Here is a 20660-nt window from a genome sequence, read left to right as displayed (position 1 = left end):
GAAAAAATACAGTGGGGAATTTAGCATTATTCCTGTTTCAGGGTGTGGAATTTGGAAGATATTGGGGGAAGCCATGAGAAGTTGATACTCTGATTCCATCCTAACGCAGATTTGGATTGGGTGTTAGTAGAGAACTGTCTGTGAAATGTGAAGACATACTCTTAAAGTCCCAGCCCAGCACATAGTTTTATCACACATAATAAATCTTTTCTTTATATTGCATCTGCAAAATCACAAAGATAGAAGACAGCTATCATCTGCTAGTTGTGGGCAATCTGCATGTAAAGTAAAGATATAAATATAAATGTCTTCTATGCCCTTTAAAAACATTTTGTTAATTATGCCCTATTGACTGTTAATTGACATTGATTGTTTCAGTAATATGAAAAGGTTTTATAAATACTGCTGCCAGTCTCAAAATTTGACTTATTAAATTATTTAATTATCAACACGTTTTAAAGTTAGTCGTCTATTTCTGTGACTCTTTTGAACTTTTTAGCCTTTGTTCACAAACATGTAAAGGTAAGTTGAAGCATAATATTACAGACAAATCAATTTGTTTGTGACTGGTAGCAGTATTTGTAAAATATTTTCGTATTGTTAATGGTGGATGATACAAAAAATGCTTTTCTCTTTCTAAAGGGATTGAGTGATCCAAGCAATTATCATGAATTCTGTCGTCTGCTGGCACGACTGAAATCTAATTACCAGCTTGGTGAATTAGTCATGGTAGACAATTATCAAGAAGCTATTCAGCTCATAGCAAAATTTACTGTTCAGAGCTTGCAGGTAAGACTGTACGACAAGTGTACCATAAATAATATATTAATAGTTATTGCCTGTTCAGTAATGAGGTTCACTATTTTAACTATTCAGGTAATAGAAATTCCACATTTCACATGTGTGTTCTGCCCTCAGAAGAAATACTTCACTCACCTCTTTTTTAACCTCTGCAGTTCGTTCTGAACTGTGACCTCTTCAACAGTTACCTGCAAATTATCATGATCTGGTGTTGGAGCTTACTATTCCCTGCAGATCATTTTCTGCAGTTCCTCCACAACGCCATCTGGTTCTTGGTCAACCCTATCTTCTTTGACTCCCTATATTTCCATTTAATGCTGTTCTTCAGTTCCATATCATTCATCTGTGCCACAGGCCCCTCCCATGTTAATCTGGCTGATTTCACTATTCCTCTAATAGATTTACAGCTCATGATTGTACTACCTCTCCATCTTACTCTTTCACAGGTTGGGCCAATGATTCTTCAGAGTATGTTTCTCTGAAAGGGATCTAGCATTGGAATATCTTTTGATGTCAGTGGCCAATTTTCTGAGGTATATGTAAACACAGGTGTTTAAAAAATGGTTAGTTTGATGATATGAGTTAAAGTCCTAAAGAATATAGTTTTTTACTGCAAAATAGGCTCTGTTGGCTGCTGTTAATCTCACTTTAATTTCATAAGGGATGCCATTTGAGTGAATGACTGTTGACCCAGATATTTAAACTACTTATCTCTCTAAAAAGGTGTAAGTGCTCAGTGTTAATGAGGATTGCTTCTTCTCCTTGTGTGCTTTCCCAGCAGCCATCTATTTTTTTCTGTTTGTTGATATTCATTCCCATATTCTTGCTGGCCTGATCAAGTGTAATGAATGACTCCTCCATTGTCAAGTTCTTGCACCTATATCCATGCCATCAGCATAAATGAGTATCTTCACTGGTTTATAAAATATCATTCCCTGCTCAAGAGATTTGCATGTCATGACCTTCTCCAAGGTATCATTAAAGTGAAGACACAGCAGTGCATCTCTGTGCTTTACACTATCTTGTGTATCTATTTGATCAGACACCATTGCTCATGTTTTTATACTACTCTGTACCTCATTCATTCATTCATTCATTCACTCATTCCTTGTCATTCTCACAAGCTCTAATAATGCTCAATCCTCACTTTAGTTGTTTTTTGTCAACATATACTAAGGCTGCTGAGTAGAAAACATACCATAACAGTTTTACCAAGTGTTGGTGAAACAATCTTTATGATTTTCACATTGCTTCTTTTTAGATAGTTTATCAGTCTTTTGTTATTTGTTATCTGTATTTTATTTCATAATGTTACAAAAAATAATTTTTGACAGGTGTGTGTGTGTGTGTGTGTGTGTGTGTGTGTGTGTGTGTGTGTGTGTGTGTGTGTGCGTGTGTATTTCTGTCATATTTAATTGATTATTTTAGGTTACTACTTTCATAAAGGTTTTCACAATATTTTTCTGTTTTCTGCTTACTTTTCAGATGTGGCAATTTGCTCCAAATAGTGTCCACTACCTTCTAAGCTTGTGGCAGCGAATGGTTGCTTCTGTACCATATGTGAAGGCTACAGAACCCCATATGCTAGAAACATACACACCGGAAGTGACAAATGCATACATTACATCCAGACTTGAATCAGTTGCTGTTGTTGTAAGGTAACAACTGTTACTTATTAATAATGAAATAAACACTAATGGGTTGGAGGGAATGTCTTTTTATCAGCTACTGAAATGACATATCTGGTGAAATGAAAAATGTATGAATGAAGTTGAATTCCTACCACATTAAATTTTAAAAAGATTCTTTTGTGAGGGTAAAGGGAAAGGTAAGAGACAGGTTAAAGAAAAGGAAAGTTAGGTTGTTGAAATGAAGAGAAAAAAAAATCACTCAAAATCCTTGTCCAGGAAACGAGGGTGTTTAATAATAACAAAGAACTAAGAGCCAAGTGTGAAATGTCAGATGACTGTTAATAATGAGCTTTGAAATATCGATTTTTGTTGCAGTTGTTTAAGAGATACGTTTATTTCCTGTGTCTAGTACATCCCTCACCTATTTCAATTCAGTTAAAAGTGCACAGTTCGAATGCTCCTTCTTGATGCTATGTGGCCCAAATTCCTGCAGCTTGTCCTTTGAAATAACCAATAGTCTCCCTCACTGACAGTAGACATCACAGAACAACCAGAATAGCCTGTTTCTGGTGCAATGGCAACATGAGATAATGACTGAAAGAGGGAAATTATTTGTACAAATCTAGTGCCTTCTTCATGTTTGCTCAACATTTTGACAAGTTTTTGCAGGTTCAGGGGGCATATTGCAGTCAAAAAACTGAGTCTCATTCTCTCAATTGCCATTAATGGAATAAGAATCCCAGTCAGAAAATGCCCTTTTTTTGTATACAAGGACTTGGAAGAGCAGTTGAACGGAATGGACAGTGTCTTGAAAGGAGGATATAAGATGAACATCAACAAAAGCAAAACGAGGATAATGGAATGTAGTCAAATTAAGTCGGGTGATGCTGAGGGAATTAGATTAGGAAATGAGACACTTAAGGTAGTAAAGGAGTTTTGCTATTTAGGGAGTAAAATAACTGATGATGGTCGAAATACAGAGGATATAAAATGTAGACTGGCAATGGCAAGGAAAGCGTTTCTGAAGAAGAGAAATTTGTTAACATCGAGTATAGATTTGAGTGTCAGGAAGTCGTTTTTGAAAGTATTTGTATGGAGTGTAGCCATGTATGGAAGTGAAACATGGACGATAACTAGTTTGGACAAGAAGAGAATTGAAGCTTTCGAAATGTGGTGCTACAGAATAATGCTGAAGATAAGGTAGGTAGATCACGTAACTAATGGGGAGGTATTGAATAGGATTGGGGAGAAGAGAAGTTTGTGGCACAACTTGACTAGAAGAAGGGATCGGTTGGTAGGACATGTTTTGAGGCATCAAGGGATCACCAATTTAGTGTTGGAGGGCAGCGTGGAGGGTAAAAATCGTAGAGGGAGACCAAGAGATGAATACACTAAGCAGATTCAGAAGGATGTAGGTTGCAGTAGGTACTGGGAGATGAAGAATCTTGCACAGGATAGAGTAGCATGGAGAGCTGCATCAAACCAGTCTCAGGACTGAAGACCGCAACAACAACACAAGGGGCATCTGGAAATTACTAACAATCACATTGTTTTACAAGTACCACTCAAACTACAGTGACCTCTCTTATAGGACGATGAACTGATCCTAGTACTGTTAACATTGTGGATAGTGAAAGGACAGTACTTGTCTTTTGTGAAGTACAGAAAACTATGGAAGGGGACTTTCATGGAAAGAGATGGATCACATGCTTTTTGTGGAAGTAAGGAGCTGAGACAACAGATTTTATAAATGTTTAACTGCTGTGTATGGTCTAGAAGCTCCTGTTTATTGGGCAGATCATTGGCAGCAGTGGAATAATGAGCAAAGTTGGAATCACTACAGTTTATTGTTATGCCACTTTCACCGGATCTCTCTCTCTCTCATTGCTTTATTTGAGTACATGAATGCTGCACTGTAGAGTAACAGATTCAGCAAGAATGAAGAACTGCAGGCAGCTGAGCGTGAGCACGTGTGTAGTACCCACAAACATTGGCTCTGTGACATTGTAATGAAGTTGCCAGGAAGGCTGTAGTGATGTATTGACATCGGTGGGGATTATATTGACAGATGTCGGGTGCATTGATTGATGTTCATTAATAAATCATGTCCAAAACAACTGTTGTAAATCATTTCCAAAAACCCTTTGTATATATTGCTCACACCACATAGAATAGCTATTTGCTATTTATCATATAAATTATTCTGTTAGCTTTGTAATTACAATGAATTGTCAGGATATCACTGACGTATTTCGGATCAAGTCTGTCTCATCTGTCTGATATCAAATTCCCTCCCAGCTGTAGTTATTTTCGCTAGCCATCTTTGGGGCTGGAAAACACTGAATTAGATAGGTTGGGAGAGAGACTACTATTACATTTCCACTTCTCGAGCAGATCACCACCACCACCACCACTACAATCTTTTCAGATTAAATAGAAATCTACCTCATTAGTAGACTCTAGTATGACGTGGCCTGCAATGCAGTCACTGTGGAGATGGAGATGACATTTTATTCATTTGTCAGGGTGGCTGGTGTCCTCTCCACAGCCTTAAATAAATATTTACAGATATCAGAATGACAGAGTAGGATATATTACTGTCACATTATCATTTTGTTGTAGCTTATATGGGTCTTAAAGTTCATGACAACTTCAACACACATCATTTAAGTCTCATCTGCATCAGAAATGGACATCATTTTTAATAATTGGAAGGACGCCCAAATACATGTTGCTGTTCTGTGCAACCTCAAAGAAAACTGGGTGTACAGTTTCTTAAAAATACCTCTGTATCATGAGACCTTGCTTTACAATCAGTTCTCAGCATACGCACCCATAACTAAATAGATTGACGATGATGATAATTCTCATCATGGAACATTTTTATTGTATCTTCGAATGGCTCTAAAAGTGCCAGGAGTTCTTTTGCATCATCATTGTCGCAGCCGGTAACTTTTCAGGCACACCTTTTTCTGCAAGCATTTCCAAGATTTTTTCGTGCTGTGTACTATAGACTGTAGTGTACTAAACAAGCCGTTCCACCAAGTCTCCATTTCTTGCTTCAGGCTGATCTGTATTGAATTCACCTAATCAGTTTTCTCTGTGAAGTGGACAGAGTTGTCGGCAGCATTATTCATGGACTACACCATTGCAACCTCATTTTTTGAAGTAATCATTGTGAAAAAAAGTATGTCAGGACTGTGTTCAAAATACGTGCAATGCATGTATAATGCTGAAAGGACTACAATACCTTGCATATATTAGTACCTCAGGTAATAACAAATACAATCTTACTAAGATGCTGGAGATGTGCTCTTAAGTTAAATGTTTCCTCAGTATAGTTTTTAATAAATTCCACAGATTTTTCTGCTCGGAAATGTGAGTTGTTGCCATATTTTGTAGTGTCTAAACTTGATAAACAACGTGTGCAGTAATAGATACATAACGTCTTTCTTGACATGTATTGTTTCACATATTCATTATACATACACATGCATTCTAGCCTGCGATCTGTGGAATGCTGGACATCATATGCTACCTTGTTTGATCGGCTTCTTTTCAGTGTGTCATGCTAATGTCATAGCATATGATAATAGTCATTTTGGAGGTGGAGAGCAACTGCACTCTACTTTCTTCACACTCGTTTCAGCATCCCATGCTCAAATGACCCAACCATCTTCTCTAGTATCCCAATCACTGCTCAGTCACTTGTGGCAGGATCAAGGCCACTTCTGAACTGGCATTTACAAGCTCCTGACAAAGAGTGAAATCTTTACCTGATATTGATGTAAATGGACGAAGATATCTGGCGCATGTTCCTATGCACTTTTTAGCTATCATAGATTTCACTGAAATTGGTAATGCTTCAGAACTTACACTTTATCATGTTCTGCAGATATGTGCAACGGACGTTTGGTGATGGAGGCTCTGTAAGGCAGGAGAGCAGAGTGCCTGCCACAGTACATCTTGCTGACATGAATCCCATCTTTATTAATTACTAATGAAAATCCCTCCCAAATGCTGCTATAAACACCATCTTTCACACTCAGGATATATTCTTTCATTTCAAGTTAGGTTTCACATTCGCCTTCATCTCAAGGTGACACGCCTTGATCCTGCCGCAAGTGACTGAGCAGTGTTTGGGATACTAGAGAAGATGGTTGGGTCATTTAAGCATGGGATGCTGAAACAAGTGTGAAGAAAGTAGAGTGCAGTTGCTCTCCACCTCCAAAATGACTTTATTATCATATGGCAGATTTTTGTGGAATTACATGTACCAAATAATTTGAGTGAGATAAATGGACAGAGACCTCTGGTGGTTAGTCCGTGAGATTTCTGTGATGCTCGGCACAACAATTTGAAAAAAACCAAGTGCTCGGTCGATATTGGCCCAAAGAGAGGGAAGGGTTCACATTCCACCAGTAACAGTCATGTTGAGCGTCTCCTGCAAGCGTGGTGTTACTAGAGTACATATATTTCACAGAATGCAGGACCCTATATTAAGCAAAATTTCGATGATTCTAGTAGCATAAATTGAAGAAAGGCTTAGAACACCAGTTGATATCTAAATGAGACAATACTTCCAAAATTCTGTATGAAAAGCCAAGAAATTAAAACAAAGAGAAGAAAGCGCAGAAAGATGGGAAGCTAGGAATTGTCTGATTGGACAGAGAAAAGCTTTCTCAGAGGAAGCATTTTCTTAATTTAGGTGAATAGTCTCCCCTGAAGGACACTGTAGATAATGAGTACTTCCTTGAATAGTACAAATAAATGAAATTTCTTAGCAATGTAAGTCTTCCTGACATGTAAAGCATTATCCACACCATCTTTCTTGCAGTGGAGAATTACTCTAGAACAGGCTGTTCAAGTTCGTATGCCCACTCGGGAGCATGCAGGCAAGCTCAGGCATAGATGGACAGGAGTGGGCAAATAACCGGTGCACAGGCAGTCTTGCTGCCAGGCTGTAGCTTACGCAGTCATACTCAAGTGGCCGATCTCAGTTGTTCACAGGTGCCCTTGCCCAATGGGATAGCATTGGAAAAGCCTGCTCTAGAGTAGTAGTACAATCTGTAGAGCTATAATGTGACACTTTTCATTCAGACAATACAAAAATAAAAACTGATTTGATGTGCTGTTGATGACAGAACCTGAAAATACCTTGAATTAGTAGAATAAAAGAATTGGAGGTGATGGAATAAGTAAGTGAGCTGAGAACTATACCAGGGTTGCCACAGGTTCTGGAAATCACGGAATTTCAAATGTGTGTGTGAAATCAGGGAAATTTGAAAAAAATAAAAAACTGGAAAAATCTAGTTTTTGGTCTCAGTAGATGAAAGGGTTCAAAAATATAAAAAGATGGCATTTCATTATTTTGATCGCTATTTTTAATTTTCTATGACCGGTTTCAGGCTAGCTGCCCATCTTCAGATCATATATTGCAGTTACAGAGTAACCTGTCACTACAGAACTATCGGTTCTCTGTTATGATGGTTTTATGACAGATAACCATTAGTTCTGCAGTGACAAGTTACTCTGTAACTGCAAAATATGATCTGAAGATGGGCAGCTAGCCTGAAACCGGTCATAGAAAATAAAAAATAGCAATCAAAAGACTAAAGTGCCATATTTTTATTTAATGAATGATCACGGAAATCCCATTAAGACTATCGTGTCTAGTTTTGATAAAAATGAAAGGGTTTGTTTACTGAGATATCATGCATAATCACTGGTTGGGTGCAGCTGAGCACATGCACTGCTTCTCTACTCCCTCATTACTACTTCCTCTCCCCTTCCTACCACTCCCCTCAGCTTGCAGTCAGTGCTGTCACCACTAGCCTTGAAGCTGCAGACGAGAGCAGGGAGGTGTGAGGAGTGGTTTGTTTGGATCTGGTTCTTAGAAACTGTAGATGCAGCGGCCAGAGGTGGCGGTCATGTGTGTGTGAGTTGTGTCTGAGTGATTGTGTGAATGTATGTGCACTCTCACTTTCTGACAAAGGCTATGGCCAAACATTTGGTTGCAAGAGTGTGTGTGTCTTTTCTATGCTCCTGTCTGCAGCTCAGTGATCATTTTTATGGTGAGTTGCTACCTGTCGTCATTGTTATTGATTATCAGAGTATTTGCACAAGTTATCTGTTGCATGGATTGATCACAATGGTCCTATTTCATCAACATGGTGTCTGTGAGTCCTGAATAGCTGGCCACACTAGTGAATTTCCACAACAGTTGAAAACTGCAGGCCATTTCTGCAGGTATCTCTAATGAAACGGGCCTGCTGATGTGAAGCCCTTCCTTTCCCTCTAATGTGTGTGTCCTGCACATCACATCTAGTCTCACCAACCTGCCTGCAGGCCGGGTCTGTTTGTGTGTGGCGTAATGCAGTGGATTTTTGTGGTTTATCCATGGTCAGGTGAATACTAGGTTATAAATACAAAAATCAAATAGGGATAATGCAGGAGTAGGTTTAATAATGAATAAAAAGAAGAGGCGTGCAGATAAACTATTACGAACAGCGTAGTAAATGCATTATTGTAACCAAGATAGACACGAAGCCCACGCCCTCCATAGTAGTAAAAGTCTATATGCCAACTAGCTCCGCAGGTGATGAAGAGATTGAAGAAATGTATGATGCAATAAAAGAAATTATTCAGATAGTTACGGGGGATGAAAATTTAATAGTCATGGGGAACTGGAATTGAGAAGTATGGAAGGAAGAGGAGGAATAGTAGTAGGTGAATATGGACTGGGGGTAAGGAGTGAAAGAGGAAGCTACCTGGAAGAATTTGGCACAGAGCATAAGCTAATCATAGATAACACTTGGTTTAAGAATCATGAAAGAAGGTTGTATATGTGGAAGAGGCCTGGAGACACTGGATGATTTCAGATAGATTATATAATGGTAACAGTGAGATTTGGGAACCGGGTTTTAAATTGTAAGACAGATGTGGACTCTGACCACAATTTATTGGTTATGAACTGTAGATTAAAACTGAAGAAACTGCAAAAAGGTAAGAATTTAAGGAGATGGGACCTGGATAAACTGAAAGAAGCAGAGGCTGTAGAGTGTTTCAGAAAGAGCATTAGGGAACGATTGACTGGAACAGGAGAAAGAAATACAGTAGAAGAAGAATAGGTAGCTCTGAGAGATGAAATAGTGAAGGCAGCAGAGAATCAAGTAGGTAAAAAGATGAGGGCTAGTAGAAATCCTTGGATAACAGAAGAGATATTGAATTTAATTGATGAAAGGAGAAAATATAAAAAAATGATCCCAAAGAAAGCAGGTGTTGACAGGTGTGTAAATTACCGAATTATCAGTTTAATAAGTCATGGCTGCAAAATACTAACACAAATTTTTTTACAGACAAATAGAAAAACTGGTAGACACTGACCTCGGGGACGGTCAGTTTGGATTCCGTAGAAATGTTGGAACGTACGAGGCAATACTGACCATATGACTTTTCTTAGAAGATTGATTAAGGAAAGTCAAACCTACTTTTCTAGCATTTATAGACTTAGAGAAATGTTTTGACAATGTTGACTGGAATATTCTCTTTCAAATTCTGAAGGTCCCAGGGTAAAATACGGGAGCGAAATGTTATTTACAATTTGTACAGAAACCAGACTGCACTCATGAGTCGAGGTGCATGAAAGGGAAGCGGTGGTTGAGATGGGAGTAAGACAGGGTTGTAGCTATCCCCGATGTTGTTCAGTCTGCATATTGAGCAAGCAGTAAAGGAAACGAAAGACAAATTTGGAGTAGGAATTAAAATCCTTGGAGAAGAAATAAAAACTTTGAGGTTTGCTGATGACATTTAATTCTGTCAGAGACATCAAAGGATCTGGAAGAGCAGTTAAACGGAATGGACTGTGTCTTGAAAGGAGGATATGTCTTGAAAGGAGGATATAAGATGAACATCGGCAAAAGCAAAATGAGGACAATGGAATGTAACTGGATTAAATGAGGTAATGCTGAGGGAATTAGATTAGGAAATGACACACCTGAGTAGATGAGTTTTGCTCTTTGGGGAGCAAAATAACTGATAATGGTTGAAGTAGAGCGGATATAAAATGTAGACTGGCTATGGCAAGGAAAGCATTTCTGAAGAAGAGAAATTTGTTTACATCGAGGATAGATTTAAGTGTGGGGGAAGTCTTTTCTGAAATTATTTGTATGGAGTGTAGCCATGTATGGAAGTGAAACATGAACGATAAATAGTTTAGACAAGAAGAGAATAGAAGCTTTCAAACTCTGGTGCTACAGAAGAATGCTGAAGATTAGATGGGTTGATCACATAACTAATGAGGAGGTACTGAATAGAATTGGGAAGAAGAGGAATTTGTGCCACAACCTGACTAAAAGAAGGAATTGGTTTGTAGGACACATTCTGAGGCATCAAGGGATCACCAATTTAGTATTGGAGGGCATAAATCGTAGAGGTTGACGAAGAGATGAATACACTAAGCAGGTTCAGAAGGATGTAGGTTGCAGTAGTTACTTGGAGATGAAGAAGCTTGCACAGGATAGAGTAGCATGGATAGCTGCATAAAACCAGTCTGTGGCCTGAAGACCATGACAACAACAACAACAACAACAACAACAACAACAACATCCATGGACCCAGGAATGCAGTTCACTCAGCAGGCCAGAAGCCAGAGGCCAGAGATGATGGATTTCAGAAATTGTGACTGTCTCATCGCAAGTACATTGCAAGGTGTGGCGTTTTATAGACAATTTATTTATTTTAGTACATTGTGGCATTTCGAACATAGTTTATATATTAGACATGATGGACAGTAAGAAGAAGAAAACTGTGGCAATCGCTAGCGGTTTGCACGCTATGTGCTCAAATATTTCTCGAAAGAAAAATCACATAATACCTATAAAATAATAGATGTAACATTGTTCGTAATAACCAACAGTAATGAACATAGCAGAACCAACATTTTATTGGCAGTAACCTATATTATTGGTTTACACAACTCTTCTCCACCTTACCCACTTCTTTCAAGAGGCCTATTTTTTTTTTCTGAGGTTCTTTCTGAAATTGGTGAAGTTATTTTGAATCTGTCTTGCGACTCCAAGGAAATGCACATTTTTGTCACCAAATGTGTTCTGTTTTATTGAAATAAAATAACATAAATTGTCTTAATGAAACACAGTGGTCTTAATGAAACACACATACCATTTGGCTTGCTTTCTCCATCTAAAAACAGTTCATTACAAAAGATGTTGCTGTTAGTACTTAAGATTTTTGCTCACATTAGGAGTCGCTGTCTACTTGCAAGTTTTATTTAAATATTTCCTTGTTTGGCACTATTATTTCTTGTATAGTAGCTACAAAGTACTTACTCTTGAGATCACCCAAATCAGGGTATTTCACTTGGGGACACTCGTGGCAACCATGTATACTAATAAAATCGAGATAATGAGCAGTTGTATTTTTGATGATTGTATGACATGGTGTCAATCGACACAGTGCAGCTGTTGTTAACTTAAGAAAAGATTAAATTGCAAATTATTATTACATAAAAATATCAGTTGTTACTATCTGGAATGACTGCATTTGTGTCATCACAAGTTAACTGTAGAGACACTATGCAATCAGACCTGTTTGGTAGTTTGAGGCACATTCATTTGACCTTTTCACTGAAATATGCACTAGCTCAAACTTAAGTTTACCCCCCTCCCCCATACCCAGCCACTCTTTGTGTGTGACTTCTTCACTGGAGCATTAGAAACATGGAGATAGCATCTGCAGAAAAATAGCATATTGTTTGTGGTGGAAGATGTTCTTGTTAAAGACTCGTGTCATTGGATTGTTGTAAGTGAAGATATGTAACAGTAGCATTCTTCCACAAAATATTTACAGTATAGTATTGCTCTATTTATTGTTTGTTAATCTTAGCCTGAGGTATGTGCGAACAAAATTAATGACTTGCCTTGTTTTTCTTGTGCTTGCAGACAGTTCTTTAAGCATTATACTGAAACAGAATTGAATTAAGCTATCTCCTTACAATGCTACTACATATGGTGCAGTTACATTGGATGTTTCTAAACACTGAATAGCAGTTATAAGTAGTCATAAAATTGTTCAAAATCATAATATCGAAAATCTTTATTTTAATGTGTGAGCTTTTAACTATTGTGATTCAATTTGCTGTTGATTTTTGTGTCTTGTAGAGATGGCTTGGAAGACCCTCTTGATGATCTGGGTATGGTACAGCAGCAGTTGGAGCAACTGTCAGTTATTGGACGCTGTGAGTACCAGAAGACATGCACACTATTAGTTCAACTGTTTGATCAGGCAGCTGGAGCCTACCAGGAGTTAATGTCAAATCCAAATTCACAGCAGATTGACATTACCATACAGGAAGGTATGGTTACATCTACATAAATGTGCTGTCTTAATACATGCTCTTTCTCTGTGAAACTTTTAAACTATTTCCATGTTTGGTGTATAATAGTCATTTTGTTACAATTGTGAGAGAGAGACAATTATGAAAGAGACTATTGAAATCGTTTTTCACATGAGAGTAACCTTTTGAAGTAATTACTGAAGAAGCATTTTTAATACATCACTATCAGAAGCAGTTCAAATAACACAAGAAATTTAGGGCCATGTGCACCTAATCGTAGGCTTTTTTATTATTGCTTCTAAACGAGGTTATGGAATTTTTCCCTTTGTTAATATTGTAATGGAATATCCTCTAGAGAGGGTGTAAATAACAGGAGTAGTAAAGGTAAAAACTTAACTGTATACTTGAGGCAGTGTGTTGCCAATAGGCACATGAACAAGACTGAAAATGTTGTGAAGCTCTTGACATGATTCATCCAAGTTGACTATAGAACACAAATACATGCGTCCCTCCCCCCTCTCTCCCTCCCCTCTCTCTCCCTCCCCCCTCTCTCCCTCCCCCCTCTCTCCCTCCCCCCTCTCTCCCTCACCCCTTTCTCTCTCCCCCCTCTCTCCCTCCCCCCTCTCTCCCTCCCCCCTCTCTCCCTCCCCCCTCTCTCCCTCCCCCCTCTCTCCCTCCCCCCTCTCTCCCTCCCCCCTCTCTCCCTCCCCCCTCTCTCCCCCTCCCCCCTCCCCCCTCTCTCCCTCTCCCCCTCTCCCCCTCCCCCCTCCCCCTCTCCCCCTCCCCCCTCTCTCCCCCCCCCTCTCTCCCTCCCCCTCTCTAACTCCCCATCTCTCCCTCCCCCTCTCTCCCTCCCCCCTCTCCCTCCCCCCTCTCCCTCCCCCCTCTCCCTCCCCCTCTCTCCCTCCCCCTCTCTCCCTCCCCCTCTCTCCCTCCCCCTCTCTCCCTCCCCCTCTCTCCCTCCCCCTCTCTCCCTCCCCCTCTCTCCCTCCCCCTCTCTCCCTCCCCCTCTCTCCCTCCCCCTCTCTCCCTCCCCCTCTCTCTCCCTCCCTCCCCCTCTCTCTCCCTCCCTCCCCCTCTCTCTCCCTCCCTCCCCCTCTCTCTCCCTCCCTCCCCCTCTCTCTCCCTCCCTCCCCCTCTCTCTCCCTCCCTCCCCCTCTCTCTCCCTCCCTCCCCCTCTCTCTCCCTCCCTCCCCCTCTCTCTCCCTCCCTCCCCCTCTCTCTCCCTCCCTCCCCCTCTCTCTCTCTCCCTCCCCCCCTCTCTCTCTCTCTCTCTCCCTCTCCCTCCTCCATCTCTCCCTCTCCCTCCTCCATCTCTCCCTCCCCCCTCTCTCCCTCTCCCTCCCTCCCCCCTCTCTCCCTCTCCCTTCCTCCCTCCCATTACCATTGTCTTCATACCTTCATCACCACCCTATTTATCTAATCATCCCATAGTTTCGTATCCACAGTCTTCCACTTACTCTGCACTGTTTCTATGTTGTGTTCCCTTGCAGCCTCTCCCTCCTGGCTACTGGTCACATTTCCCTCCCTCTCCATTTTCTTCTTCCTCCCAACCCTCAACTTAACACTGTCCGTCAGCTATGAGGCTTGCTGATGGCTAATTGTCTCACCTGCACAGTGAGTGGTTATCTTCATTTCTTACATTATTTTTATTGTAACGAAGACTTTCCAGTAACAGTTTATAAGTAGCACTTTTTGCATTGGTTCTCCTTCATATTATGAATTGGACAGATATTTTACTACTGGTAATTTATTGGGTCATATACACTTCTGTTTATCATATTTTGTATATAAAATGATTCCAAGAAAGTTAAGTATGGTAGTCCAGATAGTGATGGAAGAAGGCATTTGTTTCCCTGTGTTCAGTGAAAGGTACTGTCTTTTCAGAATGTTAAACAAAGCAGATTCCCGTTACTTTATGATAATTTGCTTTGGGCTTGATTTCCTTTGTCCATTTTGTTATTCATCATTGATGACATAATATTTATTTGTTCATTGTTTGTATATTTTTATTGCCAATGAAGAATACAATTACATGTATGTGAAGATTGCATAAGGAATGTCAGGATATAAATACATACAAAAATAGGCAATTAAATGATGACAAAATTATAAATAGGTTTATTTAGAATTTATGGCCATAATATTCCTTCAGAGCATAAAAACAGTTTTGAATTAACAAATTCTTGGCAGAGCCCTTAAATTTTTTCAGCTCCAATAGCTTTATTGAGTATGGTGGTTTGCTGAACAGCTTAACTGATGTTGTCCTAAAACTGCTTTTGGTTTTGGAATAAAAAGTTTCTTTTTTTATGCCATTACATTGCCTTGTGTTATGGCTTTGTACATTGGAATGTACAGTAAAATTTGATAAGTTTTTCTTGACATATAAAAGACAGTGATAAATACACACACATGTTAATGTCATAACACTAAGCGTGACGAATAAATTTCTACAGTGCCTTTTAGGTGAGACTTTGCAGATCAGTCTCACTGCTTTTTTGTGTTATAAAGAGGCATTTGGAGTAACAGTTGTTGCTCCATGAGATAGCTGCTTAGGTCAGATGGGAATGCATATAGGCATAGTATACAGAAAGCAGGCTTGCCTCATCTACTGTCTTTTGCAACTTTATAATCACAAAAAGAGAGTTGGAAATTTTTGACATCAAATAATTAGTATGTGGCTGCAGCTGAGATTATAATGTAACATGGTGCCAAGGAACCTAATGAGTAGCTTTGCATTCTCTAAGGTTCTATTCTTGTAAGAAATATTTAATTTTCGCATTTTTTCTATATTCGTAGACAGTTTATTGGTGCTGCACCAGTCAGAGAGTATATCTGTTTTGAGTAAGGCAGTGTCATCAGTGTTGTTGTTGAGAGAACTGGATGCCATACTAAAACACACATCATGTGCATATAAATAGCCCTTTGAAAAATCATTTCTTATATTGCTTGGAGGGTTGTTCATATATAATATGAAGAGAAGGGTGCCCAAGACTGACCCTTGGAATAACTTGTTGAAGACAAGAGGTCAAGTTTTATGGGATAAGTATGACTTGATAATTTCAGCAGCAGGGTCAGAAAAACCTACAGTTTTTAGTTTAGCAGTAGAGTATTGTGAGAGAGAGTGTCAGAGGCCTTTGTTAAATCAAAAAAACTTTGTGCTTACATTAAATTTTCCTTTCTTTGCCTCAAGACAATTAGCTATGTAGTTCATAACATCATCACTAGTTCATAACATCATCACTAGTTCATAACATCATCACTAGTTCATAAATTTTTCCTAAATCCAAATTGACTAATAGAGAGTAGTTGATTATTTTCAAAAAAATTATTATTTGATCACACATTAACTTTTCAGTTACCTTAGAGAAAACAGATACAAGTGAAACTGGCCTGTAGTTGCTAGCCAAATTGTTGTCACCTTTTTTGTGGATTAGAATTACTTTGATGATGATCAGTTTTTCTGGAAAACAGCCCTCATCAAAACACTTATTAATTACAAAGGACTTTTGCTATACCACAATGTGCTCCTAAAATAGTGGGAACACCTCGAATTTATTTTATGAGCATAACATGATGTCATGGGAGCAACGACATATACGACATAATCTGCTACTAAAAAATCATCCATAAAATACTTGAAAAAAGCCTAAGGCCAAAATTGTATGATCGTACAGGAAATAAAGAGAATGGCAGCTGAAGGCTTCAAGAAATCTTTCAAAAACTTCATTGCAGCTGCGGATCCTATCACATTGAAAATTATGCAACTCTTAAGTTTCAATATCTTGAAATTAATATTGTAGATGTCAAATGGATCACTGTAACGAAGTGAAAGAATGGATGTATACACATCTTCAACTGAATCATGCTCAAAATGAAAAATATTTTGTTACATTTTTCATTTTATAGGCCATACCTAAATAATAGTTTGGTTCATATTTGCTATTGGGTATTTTATTTGCAACATTGGTTACACTATTTACAAAATGATTATTAAAAGTATTTGCACTGATCTTGGCTATAGTCGCAGAATATTTCCTACCTGGCACTGAATTGACATTAGTTATCTTCCATATTTGTGTAGGGTTATTAATAGCTTGTGCGAACAGTTTGCAATTATATTCTACTTTAGATTTTCTGATGTCCATTCTGTATTTGAGTTTTAGTTGTTTATACCTTGTTCAGGCAAGTGGACAAGAGGAGTTCTTTGCTATGGAGTAGTATTTGAGGCACTGGTCTTTAAGTTTTTGTAATTATGGCTGTACCACCTTTTCATCTTTTTAGTAACTGATGCCCTAGCTGTTGTAACTGTTTTGTTCCTTAGTGATAAGCCTAAATTAAATGCCCACAAGTAATGCTGTTCTGCCATATACATATAGCCAGTTTATTTGCATGAGATAGCCTAAAAATACAGATATATTGTAGCCACTAATACTTCACTGAGTCTTATTCAACATAGATAACTTGGAACTATTGCTAATAACTGTTTTTATACTTAAATTCATAATGATTGCGTAGTGATCAGAATGTTTGTATAATATTTTGAAGGATGAGAGTAGTAATAATAGTAGCTATTTATACAAGTTCCACCATTTCATATGGCAAGGCCTAGTGATAATATTTTTGAGCATACTATGCACACCATAGCTATTTATTAGGCGGTTTAGTTCTAAATTATCCGAATTACTCAGGTTGAAATCAGTATTAAAATCTGCCATTGTAATTACATTCTCTTTCATTGAGAATACCATATTTAATAGTGTTCAAATCCTTCAAGAAATTTTTTCTTAATGTCTAAAATTGGGGTTCTGTAAATACAAATAATTTCCATTTTATAAGGTACAACATAGCAGAAAGATACTTCAAAAATTTATTCAAAAGCTAAATTTTTTGTAATAGGCAATGGTTCTAAAACTATAGTGACAGAGCCATCTCACTTTTTATTTGTGCAGCAAAAATGAGATGCTAGTTTAAAATTTGGGATACAAGCTAAATTAATGAGATCAGACTTCATCCAGTGTTCAGCTATACCAGTAGTATCTAAGTTCTTTATGAAGCCAGTACGTACAGAATATCAAATTTATCTATTAACCCTTGAATGTTAAGAAACAGGACAGTCACAGTAAAAACTTGCTGTACAAAAATTCAGCAATGACACATAATGCTACAGTAACCTCAGCACATGTTTATTTGAATGGCACCCACAGTCATTGTCCTTGTTGGTGCAAATGTCGCACCATACAACCTGTATCACTAGCACCATTAATTTAGGTGCATGTTACACATTTAAAACTGTGTATATGTTCATGTAACGTAGCACTCAACTTACATGCTGTGATCACACAATGGTTAATGTGGGCATGACACTGCAGGCTGTGCTGCTACAAAAAACTGCAGACCCAAGCTCAGTGGGGAAAAATGCTCTCCCATTGTGTCTTAAATTATTAGCGCATTTAAAGCAAGTCTTAAATAATTGTTGATGTCCATGTTGTAACAAATAAAAAAATAAGTAGACTAGTGCAGATTGTAAGGTAACAAGTTTTTTCAATCACTTTTCACTGATTTCAGTTTTTTTGTTTTTAAATTCCATTTTATCTGCTTGAAATCAAGTTCCATTTGGAAAATAAGTATTATGCTATGCAGTGTGGTTTCAGTTGCCTGAGACTGCAGTCGTGTGTGTGTGTGTGTGTGTGTGTGTGCGCGTCCGTCCGTCCGTCCGTCCGTCCTCTATTGTTGACGAAGGATTTAATGGCTGAATGCTTTAATTGTGAGAGTCTTTTTGTTGCGCCTATCTGCAACTCAGCATCTCTGCTGTATGATGAATAGCAAGTTTCCTTTTCATAATATTGTTATATTCCATCCTGTATTTTCCATTGCTTGATATTATGCTATTACTTATATGCAAAACTGTGCTGTTAATTTTGTGGAGTAAATAAATTGTCTATTACAGGAAGGCTTACGTGGTTAGTATACATCATAGGTTCAGCGATAGGAGGAAGAGTTTCATTCAATAGTAATGAAGAACATGATGCAATGGATGGAGAACTAGTCTGCAGGTATTTAACTGATCCACATTGCTTTTCAGTGATAAAAATTTGTACTTGTTTTAAGTCAGCAGCTCTTCCTTATTCCATTCAAATAAGAGGCATTCCAGTCTTATTCATTATGTCGTTAAAAACAACTTAATATTCAAAGGAGTTTTATCTTAACAGCAGTGTGTACACCATATTTAAGTTTTGTGGTGCATTAAATGTGTGTGGAACGCTGGAATTGGAGGAGATATTCACTCTGCTGATATTTGTCTGCCAGTCGCAGAAGCAAGCTTCTTAGTCTCCCGCATAGCTTCTTGCCCCATGGTTTCATCAAGGTAGAATGCAGCCTACCCAATGTACCTGCATAGATGTTGAATGTAGCCGTTGCCACTGCTGAAAACTGGCTGAAAAATTTGTGCTGAAAGTATGCTATTGTCAGTAATGTAGTACACACCAAAACTTGAAGTTCAAACAGTTTAGTACCACATCAGTATTGTCATAAATACTTTTTATGCCCAGTTCAGGCCTCATTACTTCAATTTGGTATAGATAAATTGGTAGCTGTGTACTACACTCAGTATATATTATACAGTGGTTGTAGTGAGAGTGCAGTAACCTAGTGCCAACACCATAGTTTACTGTGCAAATGTGGCAAAAAAATTGATCAAAAGAAGTCATGTAATAAATTACTATATACAATGATAACACAATTTAGAAGGATATCACTCTGTTCTTCAACCTGCATAGATGCATTAACGTCAGTTAGAAGTACCTAGTAAGACTTTGTTGTCACTGTACAACATAGTCATGATAGGTCATTGTTAAAGTTCAAAACAGACATGTAAAAGTTCACATTAAAAGTAATTATCAAAAGTTGTCACTGAATTATTGAGTAATAAGTGGCTGGGCATGAAACACCTCACGAACGAGGTACAATTATTATTGTTTAACGTATCCGCAGGATCGACTGATGTACATTTTCCATGTTGGGGACATGGGTGTTACTCCATTACAGTCTTGGCACACATTGAATCTTTATTGGTAGAGGTGGGTCCTATAACGAGTGGTGTAAGAATAACCTTTTATTTTGAAAACTACATAGTGTTGTAAAAAGTTTTAACTGTTTTGGATGAAATACCAATAGAATTGTGGATTACAGAAACCGTTCCTGATTATAGATTTAGAAAGATAAATAGACACTGTTTTTCTTCTGCAATGTAATGAGTAAATGAGAGGTCATTTACTTGAATAAATGGGATATTGAAAATTATATTACTTTATATAAAATTGTTAATTAATAATGCAATTAATTAGTGCTGTATGTAACATTATTCTGAAAAATTTGGGCAGCAGAAGTACGTAATCAAAGTCCAGAGACTTACAGTAGTTACTATAGAATTTACATTGATGTGTGTCAGCCCCTCAGAATCTCAAATTCAATTAACATGGAAGATAAATAATTAATTGCAGGGAAAATAAAATATGTTACCTTAAAGTTGAAACATTGTAGTATACAGGGTGTGAGTCAAAAGTTTCAAGACTTAACTCGGAACTAGAAATTTATTGGACATATAAGTACAGTAGACTGAAATTCTTCAAAATATCATCCTTCAGCATCAACTCAGCACTGCCAGCGCGTCTTCCACTGTTCGTAGCCCTTCTGGAAGTCCTCAGGCGTCATGCTGTCAAGGGCTCTTGTCGAAGCCTGATGGAGTCACATCACTTCCCTTTTAGGCTTGTCTTGATTTGGGGGAAGAGGAAAAAGTCACTTGGAGCCAAGTCGGGGCTGTAGAGTGTCTGCGGCAGTGTTGTCACATTGAACTTGACCAAAACTTCGGCGGC

General features: G+C 38.3%; 1 protein-coding gene across 4 annotated transcripts in view; it reads left to right on the top strand.

The window, feature by feature from the left end:
• The window catches only part of LOC124600531 (exportin-7), a 243836-nt gene that overhangs the window by 98761 nt on the left and 124415 nt on the right, over positions 1 to 20660 (top strand). For all 4 annotated transcript variants that reach the window (XM_047136171.1, XM_047136169.1, XM_047136170.1 and 1 more), the window contains exons 7-10: positions 643 to 789; positions 2287 to 2459; positions 12611 to 12804; positions 18737 to 18842. In XM_047136171.1, the coding sequence (XP_046992127.1) occupies positions 643 to 789; positions 2287 to 2459; positions 12611 to 12804; positions 18737 to 18842 (620 nt within the window). The remainder of the gene's footprint in view (positions 1 to 642; positions 790 to 2286; positions 2460 to 12610; positions 12805 to 18736; positions 18843 to 20660) is intronic.

The sequence above is a fragment of the Schistocerca americana genome, chromosome 1, assembly GCF_021461395.2.
Source record: "Schistocerca americana isolate TAMUIC-IGC-003095 chromosome 1, iqSchAmer2.1, whole genome shotgun sequence".
Taxonomy (NCBI): domain Eukaryota; kingdom Metazoa; phylum Arthropoda; class Insecta; order Orthoptera; family Acrididae; genus Schistocerca; species Schistocerca americana.
This window is presented reverse-complemented; position numbering and strand designations above follow the sequence as displayed.